The sequence below is a fragment of the Caloenas nicobarica genome, chromosome 1 (assembly GCF_036013445.1).
Source record: "Caloenas nicobarica isolate bCalNic1 chromosome 1, bCalNic1.hap1, whole genome shotgun sequence".
In the NCBI taxonomy this organism is placed as follows: domain Eukaryota; kingdom Metazoa; phylum Chordata; class Aves; order Columbiformes; family Columbidae; genus Caloenas; species Caloenas nicobarica.
The window spans coordinates 98,474,305-98,494,007 of NC_088245.1; the positions used below are offsets into that span (position 1 = coordinate 98,474,305).

Here is a 19,703-nt window from a genome sequence, read left to right on the forward strand (position 1 = left end):
TGACCACGCTGCTTTTCGTGCAGCCCAAGATATGATTGGCCTTCTGGGCTGCAAGCACACATTGCCAGCTCATATCCAATCTTTCATCCACCAGTACCCCCAAGTCCTTCTCCACAGCACTGCTCTCAATCCCTTCATCCCCCAGCCTGTATTGTTACCGGGGGTTGCCCTGACCTTGCACTTGGCATAGTTGAACCTCATGAGATTCACATAGGCCCACTTCTCAAGCTCGTCCAGGTTCCTCTGGATGGCATCCATATTGTCTGAGGTGTTGTAATTTTACCAGGCTGAAGATCTGTAATAGAGACAAACTGCAAGGTACTGCTTTGCCTTTGTGATCCAAAGATCATTTTAAGAGTTGTACAATATCAGAGCTCAAAACGCTTCAAGTTACTGGACTCAGACAAACTCTAGTATCAGCCATTCTTAGATCTGTCAGAATATTGTCCCTCTCACAGAAAGGTAACTCTTGCATGATGATAAAAAAGGTGTCATCCCCACAGGTCTTCTAATTCATAATCTTTCAAACATTTCTGTTGTTGGATGTTCTCATCTCCATTCTTTTCTGGAATGTCCAGACCAATCTCTGAGTGCATCTCCATTTCAACTGACATTCGTTTCTGTTGGATAAAAATTACATTAAGCACAACGTCTGTATTCAATGGTATTACAAATTCTGAATATTGTTAGAAGCATGCTAGTTATTTGGTTTGTCTGGGATCAGTACAGATTACGTACTCTGTCATGTAAGTGGAATACAGAGGTCATATGAGTTACTCTTTCAGTCTAGGAGTTGCTCATGGCAAATTTGCTTAGTTGCTCTGAGCTTTAATTTTCTTGCTTGTCACCCTCCAGGATCATATGACTATGTACCTAAGGTTTATGTCAAAGCCACAGCCTAGCTTTCAGGGGTTATTTTTATTTGTCGGATAAAACAGATTATCTCAGCATCATTTTCTTAACTTTTACAGTATGTCTAAAATCAATGTCTTTGCTATTTTGGGTATCAGCAATATTTTAGATACTATTATAATATGTGTGTACAGGCTCTGAACAAATGTTTTGAGTACTTAGGATGGAAAAAATCTTCATTACAGTTTTCTATTTCAATGATGTTTCCCACAAAAAATACATAGTTTGGGCACACCATCATCTTCTCATCAGGAGAATCAGGTAAGATAAAATCTTACTGTACCTCAGAGAACATTTCACTGTGTAGTTTCACTGGAGTTATAGGGATCTAGATCACTGCCTGACTAGCACAGTTTTCCCTCTAACTTACACAATGACAGTGAAAAGAAGTTTTGGATGTGCCAGTCAAAGAGCTTGATTGATGACAGCTGCACAAATATTGCAAATATTTATTTTCTGTTTTGCCTAGTTGACTAGAGACTTGTAATTTGCCATGAGATAAGCTAGCATCTGAACTTATAGCACATCAGCTCTTCCAAAGCTAACATCTCTGTACACAGTTTTATCCTGCATCAGGTACCCAGTTGGGGTAAGTTATGCTGCGTGCGTTGTGGAGCTTCCTCTTATTTGCCATAAGAATGTGCACATTTACTACAACATAGCAAATGACTTGCAGATCTCCACGAAAACTTTCTCTTTGATAACTTGCCCACATGCTTATACATGTAATATGTCATGACTGACTATTCTGCAGGGAGTCAGGGTGATCACTCCCTAAAATGTTGGCCCATTAAGTGTGGATATGCTGAAACACTCTCTTTGAGGCACATTTGAGATAGTACTCCGCTGAGGATTTTCTCCATCCTCTCTATTGAGATCATTGTCCTGTAATCTCCACAAGCTTTCTGTTCTCTTCTGGCTTCACTACAAACACTCTGCATACTTTTTTCCCAGTTTGTCTTAAAACCGATGCACTGCTCCAAATGTAATGCTGTACCATTCCGATCACAACTAGTATCATGCGTGTCAATGTGGTGAGAGAGGAAAGACAGACACTACCTGGTGGTGAGCCTCATCTGCAGCTAACCAAATTTTGATATTATCTGAAGGATGTGGAACAGGCATAGTTATAACTTCCAGGCATCTAAACCTAAAAGAGAGAGACACAGACACGTGACTCTTAAATGTCTGCAGGAACAGATCCATAAATAATGCTTTGTAATGGATACACCAATTCGTCAGGCATCTACTGTTTGTAAAGTCATTCTGTAATTTTTTTTACTCACTGCGGACATTTTTCTCAACATTTTTCCCAGCTCTTCTTCAGCCTGACTGGGTTTTAGTCTGTTAGAGATTCAAAAGGACTGTCCAGATAAGTGCAAACATATGTTTTCCAAGCAAAGTGAGAGCTTGTAACATGCTATATGTCTCTAGGTAAAAAAACCCTACACCTATATGTGCTTCTCATAATTAAAAATTTTACCTATAAACTGCAATAATCAAAGAGAGAAATGCTGAATGATAGGGAACAAGCATAGCATCAAAAACATCTTTTAACTCATTTGCTGACATCTAGCACAATTCAGGTTTGAGACTGAGTGGTGTCTGTACAAAACCATTTTGTTTCAGCACAAAGGTTGGTTTCAAGTATTATGCAAATATTCCATTGAAAGGATCTGCCAGCTGAGCTGCTCTCTTGAGACCAGAGTCACTCCTCATTATTTGACCAGAATATTGTTTTATGTTTAGATGCAAATGGCTTTCAATTACATGTTTTGTTTGCCCCAGAGGAAACTTTTAAATCTGTATTCTTGTATTAGCTCTTTCATATCTACAGTTGCTTGAATCTTTGTTTACTGAAAGAAGATAGAGCACATGATAACTTATCTTAATCATGAATAATATTTAGTCATTAATTAAACAATCAATTTACTTTTTAGCAGAAGTTCCATTTACCTGTTGTACCTTCCAAATATTAAGGCAGCTTGAGTTACCATCCTATCCTGAACAGGTTTATTTTTCAGTTCAAGAAAGCCTTCTCTACCATGTCAACAGGAAACTTATGTAGCCGGACAGAAAAGTAGTGGCATAGAGGCAGTTGGCTGTATTAATTATTGGTGGGTGCATGACCACTGCTATTATTTTGCTGTACTAATAGTAGAGCAAAGCATATTCCTTCCGTCAGCCTGACTTGCCTTTTTTACTTATTTCTGTTAAACTGTCCAGTTTACTGTAAAAGACTACTTTCTGTAATACCCATGGGTTATGAAATTAAATTGGGCAATGTAGCAAATGCAATTCATCTGTTCATCTTTGGCATGATTAATATTGGTGGCCCTGAATGCGGAACCTGCAAAATCATGGGGCAAAGTCACACTGAGGGTAGAGAGGCAGCAGTCAGAGTAAGATGAAAAAATGTCATTTATAGTGGCAGAAAGACATCTGAGGGTAGAGTGTGAGACTGGAACTCCAGTGATTGTGATGGGAGCTGTGAGATTACAAAGACAGGGCTTAGTATTTTATGCTAGATCTTAACACCTAGCACTCCTTTGTTTGAACAATAGTCAGAAATGTACAGTTATCTGCCTCTTGTAAATTTATCTGAGAAGGTCCATGTTTGACCTTAATCCATTGTACGGTTTGTTTATCCTCACCCTGACCTCTCTTCCACCAGAAATTTATATTACCTTCCAGAAATGTACATTACCTTCTACGTGCACATATCAGCAAACCTCCAAGGAAAATCACGAGACAAAACGAGAGGCTTAGCAGCATGGCATCTACTGTCTTTTCTTAAAAAGAAGAGGGAAAGGTGATGTTAATAATGTGGGAAAGGGTAGTTCATAGATACATGAATTATGTGTTGACTCGTAAATATTGCACTATTCCCAAACTGCCACAGATTTGAAGGATCATTTCCTGGGGGTTTTTAGGGGAAACAGGGGCTTCTGACTTCAGCACTGTTCCTGCCTCCTCCTTTCAGCTCTCAGCCTTGCTGCAGCCTCAGTTCAGGGCTTTGCCTGGTTTCCTTTGCTCCAGTGGCATCCATCCCCTCCTTGCCCTGGAGTTCTACTCTCACATGCTGCGCATGGCCTGTCCTGCCACTGGATACTTCCATCCAGCCTTTACTGTTCTGGATATCAAACCTTCTGTCCATCTGCTATTGACACTCCTGCTGTTGCCTCAGCTGCTCCTGGGTTCCTGCTGTTGCCACCTCCCATGTCCACGCACCATCAGCCCCTGCTGCTTCCTCCTCACCCCTTCACAGCTGTAACTGGTTTAAGGCAAAATGAAAATGAAAGATTTTGTCAAACAAAATATTTGCTTTGACTCAAAAAGCAACATTTGGTTTCCACTATATTTTTTTAAGCCTTCTGGCATAGTCCTAAAGAAATGCCAGCAATACATATTTATACTGTTCAACAAATACTACTGATCTGTACCTTATATTCCTTCCTCCAAAATACCCCAAATACCAAAAAGCAATGTCTTTCCTTGACTCAAAAGTGTATTTTTGGCTGGTTTGCTTTGTTTGGTTTTGCTTAATACCTAGCTTTAGAACCAGAACTAGTTTGGACTTCTTTGAACTAAGTACTTTGAAGAAAAACAGGCAGGAACAGCTCTTAAAATGTTAATAGTCCAAGGCCAGTTACACAACAGCTTTAGGATCAATTTAGATCAACTTCAAAGAACAAAAGAGTTGTACAAAAGTTCCTGGCTAGAACTCATCTGTATTCTAAACCAAGGATATTACGAATTTCCACAAATTTGATATGAAACCAAGAAAAAACTCACAAACCTGTGGGCAATTCTTTATTCACTTTAAGATGAAAAAGGAGTTTTTCCCTCCTTGTCTGTTGAGATGACTGTGCAGAAGATATATTCTGAACAATCTCTGGACTATGTAGTAGAGATTATTTTGTTTGAGGTAATTGTTCTGCATCATTCTGCTAACCCCATATCACATACACAGCTGAGAGAAGAGGAAGCAGTGGTCTTTACATCAGCCAAACCACAAAAAGTTTTGGTTCTCTTGCTTTCTTGCCTCATGCATTTTGGAAAGGAGGAAGAAAAAGAAACGTGTATTCTTTCAGATAGACTATTTTATGGTGGTTTTTCTTCAAGTGCAAATGGTTAAACTTAGTCACAAATAACAGAACTTTGAAACCAAAACAAGTGGCTTGGTTTGCAAAAATGCAGAACACTTCCGAATTACTATTAACTTCAAAGTGATCTACGAATCCTCAGCAGCTTTAAAAATCAGACCAATTATTTTGAGTTTCTGTGTGTGAATAAAGCTGATCAAACATTTTTTAGCAGAAAGTTTCTATACTAAACAGTTCAGTTCAGCTTAAATTGTGGGGTTTTTTTCAAGAGCATATGCTAATTCCAATGGAAAATGAATGTGTTTCCCATGAGAAAATTAAAAAATTCTTTTCATGTCAAAGGAACATTTCAGAACAAATATTTTAGTTATGTTTTGAATTATGTTATTTCATTTTGATGTTTCAGCTTTTTTAAAAGGAGGCTGAAATGACTCTTAAAAACGCATGCTTAAAGAAATGTAGTACATTTCCTATGAAACACTGGAATGTCATGTAGAAGTAAACAAAAAATAGGTCATTGCATGCTCCATCAAGGCTTTCAGTAGAAAAACTGGTGCATTGCAAAATTGAAAATTCTGAATGGATGCTTCTCCTTTCTAGTTACTCCCCAGAAAGATTTGATTTTTTCAATTCACTGTGTCTCTGAAATTAGGTACCTGACTTTCATGGAGTTACCATGAGTGATACTCCTAATAACAAGGTTTTTTTAATCTAGGCAATATTAAAAGGCACTTCATAATGTCCACTTATGTATGTTCCCAAATTTCATAAGCAGAAAACTTTCTCTCAACATCAAAGGAGATGTTTAAAGAGGCTGGCCTGAGCATGTGGTGCCTCTATGTCATATATTCATAGATTCATATTATAAAAGCCACCAATCCTCTCCGAATACAGGAAGGAAGAAGAGAAATGGCCACGCTACATGAACTTGCGCATCTGTGCAGTAGGCTCAAGGGGTAAGTTGACACGCTGCACTGAACCCGTGGAGGTATTAGAGCTTACATGCAATGGCAGCCTTATCTGCCATAGACTTTTCTGAAGTGGAAGAAATGCTTTGGTTGTTCAGCCTCAACAACAGCTGTAGTGGAAGCAGGGTTGAAAACAGTTGAAGGAGGGTTGCAGCTACTGAGAGCAAGGCTTGGTAAGCTGGAATCAGGATGGGTGACGGTTTAACTCCATTTCCTTCTTCTGGTGATGGGCTGGCAGCGAGCGAATAAACCTACATTCCCCCACCAGAAAAATCCCTTCTAATTTCCCCTCCCTCCACTGCCCACACATCAAGTGTGTCCAGCCTGATACCAGGCAGACCTCTCTGCTGGCCGTGCTATGATCCTAGGCTCTCTCTGTCTTCAGTGAGAAGAAAGAAGCATCTCCAAAGGGTAATTCAAGTCTCCGATGGGCTGGAACATGTTCTTTCCTTCACCACAATGAGCGTGTGGAGCAGCTACACTTCTCTCTCCAAGCATTTCAGAAGTGAAACGCTTTTGAAATTAAATGAATGAATCTGGGCCAACAAAGGTGGCAGCTGAGAGGTGGGATGAGACCAGTGGGATGCAGTGAGGCATCTGATAGAGTAGGCAGGCAACATCTTATAAACCCTATAACTGAGTTTACATCCAATCCATTGCAAAAATAATAATGTCTGGCCTTATGTTTCCTTTGTCTTCAGATAAATATGTACTAGAAGCTCAACAGATCAAAAAGACATATTCCAAAACACACAATTTGTTGCATTAAATAAAGGTAGCTATATTTTTTAATTATCACTGGTATTATACTTTTTTCTTTTTCTTTCTTTTTTTTTTTGCATGTCAGTGCACAGAGACATGTCTATGCACCATTTTCTCTCCATAAATACAGTGTCACTCCATTATACTCCTTCACCTTTACCTAACCTGGCACTAAACTGCTGCATGTGAAACTGTTTTTCTCATCACGGAAATCACAAGTTTCCCTTGTTAGCACATGAGTGGCAAAATCTGGTCATAGGAGGTGAAGGAAAGTATTACAAGGTTATTGTATAATTTGTGCTGAAGTGAGTTGTAGGGGACAGAGCACATATGTTTAAATGAGAGCTAAACCACTTCCTACCTCTGTTAGATAAGAAATTATTCCACTGATATAGTAATAGAAATGTTAGGCTTAGTCCCTAAGGACTGTGTGATTTGATTAATATTATGACATTCGTGGATTTCGTGGCTTGCTAACTCCAGTTGCAAGTGTTTGTAGAGATGCTTCGGCTGCCCATTGCAGGGCAGGCAGGGATCTCGGCTGCTGACTGTTCTTGTTTTCTAAAGGCTGTCAAGAGTCAGATATAACATTTCTGAGAACAGCCCTGTGCTAGACTGCTTTAGGACCAAGGAGGTATTACACAACTCATTAAACCAAGGACCGCCTTTCCCTACAGCACCTAGAGCTGTGTGAGCCTGGTGTGTGGTATGGACCTCTAGGTACTGCTACAGTACAAAAATACGGCAAGGACAAGAACAGAGTTAGTAGTGAAGTAAATATGTTGAATAGTAAGAACATATTCAATGATAAGGGTTATGAATAGTAAATACATGATAACTTACCATCATGAATAAAGACTGGTTCACTCCATTCACTCCAAATCTTGTTTCTTATGCAGATCTCTTTCTTTGCCCTCACTTGTGCTGCACATGTTTTTGCTGGCTTATGAAAGGGATACTCATATTTCTCTTCAGTGACATCTACAATCTATCAAGAAAAGTTTAAGGGAGTACTTTAGGTTATTTCACATTGCTGTTCAAACAGATATAGATCTGGGAATGTCAAATACTATTATTTGTATCTCAAACCTAATAGGAGATTTTCAAAACCAGTGTTTACGTCCGGACACAATCTCACTCTTACCTGGCTTGTATTAAAACTCAGGACTGAAAATTAAGGAGAACCTAGAACTGTTAAGATGGAAGGAGGTATCAGTTATAGTAGGACACTAAGAATTTGAAAACACTGATTCCCCTTTCATTTTTTATCACACCAAGTGCAGGATGAATACAATAACTATGAAACTGCAAGTTTCAAGGTTTTGGTGTGGGTACTGTGCTAAACTTGCTTGTCTTGTAGAATAAAATCTTGCATTTTTCAGCTGGCTGGTGGTGAGGTATGCTGACTATTGTAGTGACTACCTTGAAATATCTTCAACTGTGCCAATTAAAGAAAGCACGTTACTTCAAAAGATCAAGCTCACACAAGGAATGTCAGAGTTTAAAACAAGGATCTCTGAATCAGTCATCACTTTCGAAAACTAAAGTCAGCTTCTGTAAATAAACAACATTAAGAATTTAAGAAAGAACAAAAAAGAAAGCAGGAGAGGAAACTCCTGCTTAGACAACTTCAAAATAATGTCAGGAAGTTTCAAAGAAGAAGAAAGTATGTGTCTCAGACACAGAGGAGCCCAGAATCTTTGCATTTTTGGTGTTAGGAAAGCACGATGAGGTAGTACTATGAGGTCAACTTTAAGAAAAGGTGATCTCCTGCTCTCCTCATCCTGACTGGTGTGGTATGGATTTGACCCTGTGTACCATGCCATTTCTTTCTCTTCCTTTACATTCCTTAAGATCTTTCCAGATCTCCTGCCAAAAATAGGTCCAAAAGTTCACATGTTAAGTTTTTCAAAAGGAAGTAAAAATCAGGGAAAGTCCTTGGGCTTTCAAAAGCTAGCTGTAAATTACTATGAGGGTGGCTAGATAAATAAATAAACCAAATGATGTGCCTGAAAATTTCTTCCTGAGGAGCCAATAAAAAGCTTATGTCATCACAGGAATTTTTCAAAATGTAGGACTGAAAAACTTCTTACAAAACTAAGTAGGCCACCTTCTGGCAGTCATGATATGCAGAAACTTTCAGTCACATCTACCCAGACCATTCATGGAGCGTGTTTGTCCAGTCCATTGTCAGTAACTTTATACAGAGCTATCCCCAAGCTGCCTCAGAAACCCATTCTTGTGCTAAGCTTTCCTTGGAATTAGGACACTTTTCCTAACTCTTAGTCTACATTTTCCTGGCTTCAAATTTGGCCAGTCACTTTTTTTCCTACTCACAAGTTGGCATGGGTAACTATGATTCCTATGCTCTTTAACACAAGTTATACTCCTTTACTCTAGACCATGTCCCTTAGTCTTCCAGTCCCAGAGCATGTTTTCAAAGCTTATGCTCATTTTGATAGCTCTCACTGACATTCTCTGAATCTTTTTTTTAGCATGTATTTTGTGGTGCTGCCCAAAGCACAGTTTGAAACTTCAGGAGAAACTCAGTAGCTAGAAGGGCAAATTAGTCACAACCTACATCTTACATGTGACATGACTGTCATATATACTTGAATAACGTTTGACCTTTGTGTAATAATATGGAATTACTGATTCAGTTTGTGGTTCAGTGTAATCCACAGATCTCTTTTCTTCTGCAGTGCTGCCTACGCGTTAATTCCTTATTTTGTGTTTTCACATTTGACCTGTACTTCCTAATCATAAGATTTTCCTTATCACTGAATTTTTACTTGTCGATTTCAGACTTATCCAACATTTCAAATTCTAATCTTGTTTCCACAGTGCATGCCACCATTCCTAGCTTCCATCAGACTCAACTCCCTCTTTTCAAGTTTTATCGATCGGTATCACAGTATCATTATTTGTGTGCCTAAGTATTCAGCAATTCATCTCTTCAGGTATTCAGAATAAATAGATGTAGACTTGTATATTTTAATCATTAAACTCTTACCTGTTCTTCAACAAATATCTGCAAGCCTACTTAGGGACACCCTAATACCTGAACTCATTAAGTCTCTGTGACAGCAATTAAGACCTTGCTTTGACCAGGAAATAGTATCTCAGACTTGCTCCATTCTTCTCCCTCCTATGTTTCTAGTAACTGCTGTGCTTTCCTTCCTTAACTCTGCACTCACACCTGCCCTCTTTTTTTTTGCTCCTTGGCTAGATAAATAAATAAATAAATAAATAATGTAGTCATTGTTAACTTTGATACTGATTCTCCTCAGATCTACCATAAAGCCCTCTCTTCTCTCTCGCACCCTTATATGTCTTGTTGTTGTTGTTGTTGTTGTTGTTATCACACTTGCTTCTCTCCTGTATTCCCAAACAATCCCGTCTGTGGAAAAACAGAACAAAACAAAACATGATTTTCCACTGCTCTAGATGTTTATTCACTTCCATGCCCAAATGATTTTTCTTTGCTTTCCTCTCCTATGTTTATATCCTGTAAATGTGTACAAAGCAGAGGAGCAGCTGTATTAGACAAAGAAAATAAAAGAGGTTTATTCCATTTAACTAAGGATACTAGACTATTTTACATATTTGATGTTTACTTCCAGAGAGTGGAATGTGTTAGGAAGCTGGAAACAGGGGCTGCAGTGGCTGTATGAACACTGTGGATTGCTCTGAGTCTCGAAACAGGAAGGAAATCTGTGTAGATGGGCAGAAAGGGATCAGAGTGGCCTCAGTATGTGTCTGAACAGAACACCAAGGATCCGGCATGAACCTCCCTTCTCCCTCCGCTCACTGCCTTTAGTGAATAGGATCTGTGTTAACGGACAAGGACAAGTCCCCAGATGTGGGACAGGGGTTTTGACGTATTAGATGTAGGAATGGTTTGGGGAATGACAATTATTTGCAGAAGTGTCCTAGAAGGAGGCTACCTGTCTGGCTTGCGGAAAAACCCAAAGAAGACTGGGAACCTTTGGCATGCCCATGTGTGGTACTGGGCTGTTTTTCCATGTGCTGCAGTGAAGGAATGTGGGAAAATCCAGGCCAGTTCTGGAAGATGCCTAGAAGTATTAGAACTGCATCTGAATTAATAAACCCTACTGTAATTTATGAAGACAACATTACGTGATCAATAATGTGTCTACCTCATTGCAGTTCTCCTTTCTACTGTGTCTAACAAGGAGTGGATACATATCAATTTATTCATATGTTCTTTCAGTGTTTAATCATCTTTTAAATGTTTGCAGCCAGATTAGATAAGCATTTTATTGTCAGAGTACTGTGCACTGACTCAAGTGTGTCTTAGCTGAAATTTAAGTTCTTAAACAAAAACACGCCTTCAAAGACAGCTGGACGAAAACACCAAAGATTGAGAAAATTCACATTTCAACGTACATCTGAATTTCGTACCTACCATACTCTGAATTAAGTGCTTGTCTTTCTACTCTGTGGGAGTTCAAATAAGAATCTCCCTGAGAATTTTTCAGCTCTTATTTCCAGGTAATTTAAAAATGCCACCAGGTAATGTCAGATGGTATTTAGTCACCATATGTCATAACCTAAACTATAACACTGTTCTGTCTCTTGCTGGTAAGACTAAAAGAAGCTGCTGATACACCATTAAAGTTTTTAAAATATATCTAACACATGTAAACAACAGGGGTCATTCTTCTAGTCATGTATGTAGAAATAACAAAAGTAACATGGGATTTTTTTCTTTAAAAATATTATCAAAGCAGCTGCTAAACTTTATTTTTTATCAATACTCCTTTTTTCTATATCAAAAATTTCAATAATCTCTGTGATAGTAATGTACAAAGAAAGAGAAAAAACAACAAAATGCCTCACACACAAAAACCAAACCAATCAAACAAACAAACAAAAAATGAAAAACAAATCCAGCCCAATGCAAGCGTGACTCTGAAAGACCTCATGTGTTGACTTTCCATTTTTGACCAGAAAGACCAAAAAAGTTGGATTATTCCTGAAAGACCTTGGGATTTCATTAAAGTTTGAGTTTTAATTCTGTTAAATTCAAGGGATGCATAGTTTTTATGGAAGTTATGTGATACAGAATAAGTATATTACCAAAAAACACTTACTTTGCGATCTGTTATTTTCACTTGATAAAAAAAGCACTTGTTACTTGCAGAGCCAATAGTAGGCGGGGGTTTCCAGTGAATTTTAATACTTCTGTTTTCAAAGGAAACTGAGACGTTGATCGGTGGGTTCAGTTTCTCTGAAAAAAAGAGCACAGAGAGACCTTCTGTACCTCATGGTCTTTCTCATATTCATGCTGATGCAAAACAAACATAGTGTGTTAGTCCTTAAAATATGTGGCTGACTATTTGGGAGATTATCACACCCAAAGTAGGCGCATTCAGTGAGTGACATATTTCCTTTGAAAGTGCTGCTCACTAAGTGGCATCCATTTCCGTTTCAAAATAAAGGGAGTCTTTTTTGTTATTTTTTTTTTTTATTTATCTTTCCAGGGAAGGTAGTGAGGGTGGGCAGGAGAAGCAAGACCTTTGAGTTCACTCTCCAGAGTGTGGGTTGCTGCCAAGGAGACATCTGAGTTGCTACAGGCTCCCTGCCATGTAGGATTATTTCCACTGTGTCTGGTGGGATACCGCAAGTCTGCCCATGAGCCTAGTAGCATAACTTTGAAAAAAAAAATGGAGTTTCATCTCTCACTGAGAGGTTACTGAAAAGATACCAGCTCCTGGCAGGTCTTATTCAATATATGAAGTTTGCTATAGATGCTTCAGAAATCTCTCTCTCTTTTAAATGAGCAGGCAAGCACTTGCTATGGAGGAAGCACAATGTGTTTAGAAGATGTAAACACACAAACAAAAAATCCCTCTCCTGTCACTGTTCTCCAGTTACAAAGTGCATGGAGTGTGATGGCAGTGGGTTTAATTTTTTTAGAAAGGGATAAGATACAGAGTTGTAAGCAAGGGACATTTGACTTCCCAGGATTTTAGCCTTTGGTTTCACAGAATCACAGAATCACAGAATGTTAGGAATCGGAAGGGACCTCGAAAGATCATCTAGTCCAACCCCTCTGCCAGAGCAGGAACACCTAGGTGAGGTTACACAGGAAGGTGTCCAGGCGGGTTTTGAATGTCTCCAGAGAAGGAGACTTCACAACCTGAGCAGCCTGTTCCAGTGTTCTGTTACCCTCACTGTGATGAAGTTTCTTCTCAAATTTAAGTGGAACCTCTTGTGTTCCAGTTTGCACCCATTACCCCTTGTCTTACTGTTGGTTGTCACTGAGAAGAGCCTGGCTCCATCCTCGTGACACCCACCCTTTATATATTTATAAACATTAATGAGGTCACCCCTCAGTCTCCTCCCAGCTAAAGAGACCCAGCTCCCTCAGCCTTTCCTCATAAGGGAGATGCTCCACTCCATCATCTTTGTGGCCCTGTGCTGGACTCTCTCAAGCAGGTCCCTGTCTTTCCTGAACTGAGAGGCCCAGAACTGGAGACAATATTCCAGATGTGGTCTCACCAGGGCAGAGTAGAGGGGAAGGAGAACCTCTCTCGATCTACTAACCACCCGTCTTCTAATACACCCCAGTTTAGATAAGCAAATCTACAGTTGCTTTCTAGTGTTAGGGTACTGATCCTGGATGCGTGCTGGAACACTCAGACTGAGCCCCCGCTGGCTGCTGTTGCATTGCTGGAAGGGAGGAAATGCAGCTGAAGTTTTCTGGAAGAGCCCTCCCAGCAGCAGCAGAAGTGCATGGCAAGTCTGTGGACGGGGTCAGTGAGGTCTGGGACTGACAGGGCTGCAATGTGGTGCTGGAGACAAAAGTCAGAGAGAGAGACAGACAGGGCGAGTGGCAGCATTGCTCATCCACGAAGCCGCTGTGCTTGCTCTAGTAGCTGGGGCTGTGTGACCCCATGTCTCTCCACAGACTTGTATGTCACAATGGGGTTTCCTTTCAGACTTTTCTTTTTCCTTCCCCTCTTTGAGAAGTCTCCTCTCTTTAGGCAAAGATCCTATAGTCAGTAAAAATATTTATTCCAGGGCTACCTCAGGCTTGTAAAATTGTTCACTTCTGCCTGTCCCCAAAGCTGTTGGTAGTGACCAACACCTGCCTTTGAGGGTGAAGGCACACTGTGAGACATGAAAGGTGAGGAAAGTCAGCAGCAACCTTTTTTTCATTTAGTCTGAGAAACAGTATTCCGAAAGCATCTCTGCCTTCAGTGAGCATATCGAGAGTAGGAAACAATTTTTTTTCATGCTATTCTCTCCTATCATCTGGAAATTTCTTCAGGCCCCACACACAGACAACCAGGACTCAGTAATTTTGGGGATGCTTGCAGCACAGGGTGTGCATGAATCCTGTTTTGTCAAACCATATGTCATGTTAGAATCATAGGAGTAATTTGGGTTGGAAGGGACCTTCAAAGGTCATCTAGTCCAACCCCCTGCAATGAGCAGGGACATCTTCAACTAGATCAGGTTGCTCAGAGCCCTGTCCAGCCTGGCCTGGAATGTCTCCAGGAATGGGGCATCTACCACCTCTCTGGGCAGCCTGGGCCAGTGCCTCACCACCCTCATTATAAAAAATTTCTTCCTCATGTCTAGCCTGAATCTCTCCTCTTTTAGTTTTAAACCATTACTCTTTGTCCTGTCAAAACAGGCCCTTCTAAAAAGTCTGTCTCCATCCTTCTTATAGACTCCTTTTAAGTACTGAAAGGCCACAATATCCAGACTGAAAAACCCAAACTCTCTCAGTCTTTCCTCGTAGGAGAGGTGTTCCAGCCCTTGGATCATGTTGGTGGTCTCCTCTGGACCCTCTCCAGCAGGTCCATGTCTTTCCTGTACTGAGGACCCCAGAACTGGATGCTGCACTGCAGTTGGGGTCTCACCAGAGCAGAGAGGAGGCAGGATCACCTCGCTTGACCTGCTGGCCACGCTCCTTTTGATGCAGCCCAAGATACGATTGGTCTACTGGGCTGCAAGAGCACAATGCCAGCTTACGTACAGTCTTTCATCCACCAGTATGCCCAAGTCCTTCCATGTTACTGGAAGGAAGCTTGGATTGCAGGGGCTGGTAACTCCCAGCAGGACTGCACAAGGTTTGAGGCCAAGCCCAGCTGGAGGCTTTCCTGTTTTAGAAGGAGAGCCCAGGTACAAATGACCCTTTTTGATGTGTGTGACCTGAAGGGCACCTTCTTAGGAGGGGAAGACAACTGACGCTTGCAATGTTGGAGTCAGTAATTGCAAAGTGAAAAACATCTCCTGCAAGCACACTCAGGTTTTGTGGTGCCCTGCCAAAGCTTGGCAATGGGTTTTAGAGAGGTAAGTTAACAGGGTTTGTGTCTGGTGCTGAGGCATGAGGGAAAGCTGCTGGCTGAGCCAGCTCTGACAGGTGTGCACCCTGCTGATGGCCAAAAATGGCTAAGGCAGGAATGGAAGAAGGGCAGCTAGCAAATGTTGGCAGTCTGGCCTCTGCAAAGAGGAGGTGGTGACTACTCTGAGCAAGGGGATGGAGATTGAGTGGATGGAGAGAAGCAAGAAAGGGACATCCTGCTACCTCCCACCTGTCCCCCCACTCACTCCTGCCCACCCCAGCCCTGTGTTCCCCGGGCAGGCCCTGGGTGGGAAGGTTGCCTGAGGAGTAGCAGAAGGGTGGAGTAGCAGAAGGGTGGAAGGAGGCATGAAACTACCAAGATGGAGGTGGGCAAGCCCTTGGGAGGTTGTAATGAAAATCCGAGTAGCTCAGGCATCACCTCTGAACACTACCTGAAAGCTTTTGTTGCTGTGTGAGGCGTTTGATCCTAAGACTGGATGCACTATGGCAACTCTCTGCTCTGGAAACTGCAGGTGGGATCAGACCCAGGCAGCCAGTCTGGAAGGGAGCATCTTCCCAGTCAGCTATGAAGACACCTAATACAGTCTTCCTTTACATAATTTTTCTGCTTTTAAAATTTTTATTATTATTATTATTATTATTATTACAGTCTTTCCAAGAAAATCTGATTTTCTTAAAAATGTTTTATTTTGCTAAAACAAAGCATCTTTCTTGTAGCTGGCTCTGACTGCAGTGTAATTATTTAGGTAAAGAAAATAATTCTAATGTGTTAAAACAGAATAAATTTTGGTAGTTTTGAATGAGCTTTTTGCTATCCCTTGAGTTATGACTGATTCTTGTGTTATAGGTCTGGAATACTATCAACATGTTCATATTTTAAAGGTATTTGAATCTGCAGTCTATGTTAAAAATCAGGTGAATTTCTTACCCATGAGATTAATTCAAACTTCCTAGACAAGTAAGGAAAAATAATTTTATATGACCATTCAAAACGGTCGATAATTAAAAATAACTGTCAAAGTACTTTTAACTGGAAAATGGCATAATAAATAAATAGAAATATTACTGATGTTTGAGAACATTCGTATTGTTAAATTCAGTTATGAATGACATTTTTGTCTATTTATATTCCTTTTTAATCACATTTTCTTCAGTACTATAAAAAAGAGAAAAGGATAGTAAAGAGAAAAACTGGAGGAAGTAAGGATATAATGCTTTTCAAATTACATTTTTTAACACTAGCCTATCAATTTTTTAAAATGCCAGTTGTAGATAAACAATGATATTCCATCAGAGAAAAAAATAAAAACCTTCGAGCCATAATCCATTTTGTTTAATTTTTGTGTAAAATTCCCAGAGAGATAAATGCATAAAAAGTTAGAATTAATATTCTGACTTTGTCATATGTTCCTCTTTTCTTTCTTTGCTTTCCAGACCAAGGAAATAACCAATAAATGAACTTTTCATAGTAGATAATGAGATAGTACTTACCTATTCTCTGAGGTGTAAAAGCTTTGTAATAAGACAGTCCACTTGAATTATTTCTCAGATCTCTTACAGTTATGTTTAAATTGATTTTTCTTGATGGTCGGAAATATATTTCTTTCATATGGCAACCAATATTTTTTTTCCTTGCATTCTTTATATATTGCTGGCATTTGAAATCTTTTCCTACATGTCTGTGGGAAGGAAATATGAGTCTTGTAAATCAAAGACTTAGGTACAAAAACATGGTTTCATATTTGTGTTGCACAAGACCCTTACCTGTGTGAAAAAAAGATCTGAATATCTTCAGGAGCTTCTGCTTTAATATGCCAGGTGCAATTGAAAAAAGAAATGTTATATATGATGCATGAAAGACTTTGAATATATACTGCAACAAAGAAAGGGGAAAAAAGAAGATATTTATTTTACATGGATTTCATAATAAAAAAATATTTTCCATTACAAAGCCATTATGGAGCCTTATTTCTAGAAGTGTGAATAAGTGGCAGGTGAGAACAAATGGATCTTTCTGCTTTTTGGACAATGACAACTGAGAAGCGCATCTGCTACTACCACCAAAAGCCTTACTAACCCACTTAAAGAAAAAAATGTCCAAAGTATTAGCTGAAAAGCTCTGCTCTTTTAAGATTTCCTGAAACCAGGTGATCCAGAAGGCAATCTTCAAGAGATATGAGTTGCTAGGGAAAATGGAGAGAGAGGTTGGGTTGTTCTGAGTTCTTGTTCAGTAGAGCTGGAGTTTTCTGAATCTGAACATGTCTAATAAAGGAAAGAATTCTCCAGTATTCCAAGGTGTTATGTGTCATCTGCTCAAAAAATCTGTGCCAAAAAAAGTATCATAACATAATAATGAGCTTTCAGAAATTATATGTCTCCAAGTGAGACAGAACATTATAACAAATGCTTGGATGTCTTAACAGCATGTGGGAAATAACTGACCTGGAGGTGCCTTGTAAGTAAATTCTGTCCAGCCACTCTCCTTAATTACATCTTCTGTTTCTTTTGCAAAAAGTTGTGTTTTAACTTTAGCATTAAAACCAGAGTATAACTCAAGATGTATTATCTTTTTCTTCTCCTGCAGTCTTTCCTAAGAGGAGGAAGAAGGAATTGCGAGAAGGTAGATGAGACTAAGCACTGAAAGTGAAATTGTGCAAATTTATCTACTGAATGAAATAATATGATTTCACTTTAAACTATGGATAACCATTGAACAACTTACTTTCCTTTCATGAGTGCTATTGAAGAATTTGTAACTCAAAATATACTTCACTGTGTACTTCTCTGTTTCTTCTTTCGTCAGGTTATTGTTCCAGAGCAGAATAACTCTCGACTCATGCTTGGTAATCCACAGAACATTATGTAGCCGAAGTGCATCTGCAATGACAATGAGATTACATAGAGGAAGAGAGAGCCCACCACTGCATAGATGAAGGACTTGGCTCTCAATAAGGCTTACATATCCCATAGCCCCCCCAGGAGCTCTGCTTTTACATGCAGCAGGTAGTTGCTGAGCTCTGTTGAACATGAATGACTTTAGCAGTGAGATTCATGTTTACCTATCCGCAGCTCACAAAATGTTAGGTGACTCACTTTTACCTGTCTTGGACATCTCTCCTAGCACAGCTCACCATTTCTCTCTATGGGCTGTAGAAAGTGCCTTGACAACATGTTCAGATCAGACGTCTGTGATGGCTAGCGTAGAACGAACTGTTGCTTAATATTTTACTTACCCACTACCTCTGGTTGTCCACTTGTCGGGCTAGTAGAAAACATTGTCTTGGGCTGGAAAAAACTTAATATCGGCATGACAAGAATGACTGTGGCACGTGCCATAGCGAATGCTTTGGGCCCCAGGTCTGTAGAAACTGAGACTCTTTAGTTCCAAGTTTGGTTGAAAAAGCACTTAGAACATGATGTTTTCTTTTTGCATCTGTGAAATAAGATGAAACAGTCACTTCACCAGTTAAGTGATGTCTGAAGTATAAGAAGTAAATATGAAATGACATATGTTTAAAGGATCCTGTTCATTGGTCCTTTCTATTCCCAGGATGTTTGTATTTAAGCGCACTCTTTAACTGGGTGCCAGGACCAAAGAGGACGGGTGTGCCACGCTGAGCTGGTTTTGAATGGCAGTACCACTTAGACTGGAAGGCCAGACCACAGATATGACACTACTGATACCGAAAGCAGACAGTTGGGGTAGGAACCAACTGACACGAGTTTGGTTAGACACAAAACCAGCAGCTGTAACTGTATGAGTTATCCAGCCTCTAGTGACAATAGAGCAACTGTCACTTCTAGGTTGTGATTTGTGTTACCTGGTTTAGGTATCTGCTTTAGGAGGACATGAACTGTAAATATTCGAGGAGAGATGAATCTTGCCATTTGCAAAAATTAGTATCAGGCGGAGTATATCAGGTGGTTGCTAAATTTGGGATACAGGAAGCAAACAGATTCCACACTGATCAAAGTTGGTTTTAGAAAGATATAATTGCTGTTTGATGGCTGAGTATTCATATAAAGGTTGCTTTATTGTAAAATAACCTCTGATATATTACGAGTTCTCCACAGAATTATTATGCCTCTGGGTTTGGGGTCTTTCACTCCCAAACTAACTGATTTGCCCTGGCTGCAATTGTTTTCAATACTAAATCCTCACACACTACATGTGTTAACCAGGGATCAGCAAAAAGACTGCTGGAGCCATATCAAAATGTTCACAATATATTGACTAACAAGAGAAATTGCTCATATAGAGGAAAATGTGTGAACGTTCAGCATATCAAAAAAATCTGCAATGAGATTACCTGGAAAAAAATACACATATACATTCATTTATAATGTTATTTTTACATAATGACATGAATAAGAGGTCATTTAATTAATGCTGTCATTGTTTATGAAGTGCTATGAAAAAAACATAACAACACTCTTTAAGGCAGAGATTCCTCCACCTGGTTCATTCTGGCACTGGTCTCAGCTGTAGCAGCACCATGTGCACGGAAAAAAAAAATCCTGCTGGGTGTTTATAGGAAATAAGTCAGTTCTAATTGCCTGGAGAGGCAAGGATTGAGCTGTTCTTACCCTCACTTCCCATTAATGATGCCC

General features: G+C 39.7%; 1 protein-coding gene across 1 annotated transcript; it reads right to left on the reverse strand.

Annotated features, from left to right (window-relative positions):
- Window positions 1-491: 491 nt before the first annotated feature.
- On the reverse strand, window positions 492-18,428 carry LOC136003272 (interleukin-5 receptor subunit alpha-like). Its single transcript, XM_065658719.1, has 10 exons — window positions 18,326-18,428; window positions 17,815-17,969; window positions 17,535-17,682; window positions 16,857-16,965; window positions 16,584-16,771; window positions 11,866-12,002; window positions 7,592-7,736; window positions 3,620-3,704; window positions 1,972-2,062; window positions 492-620 (listed from the first exon to the last, which is right to left on the reverse strand). The coding sequence occupies exons 1-10, from the start codon at window positions 18,426-18,428 to the stop codon at window positions 492-494; spliced, it is 1,290 nt and encodes a 429-aa protein (XP_065514791.1).
- Window positions 18,429-19,703: the final 1,275 nt, after the last annotated feature.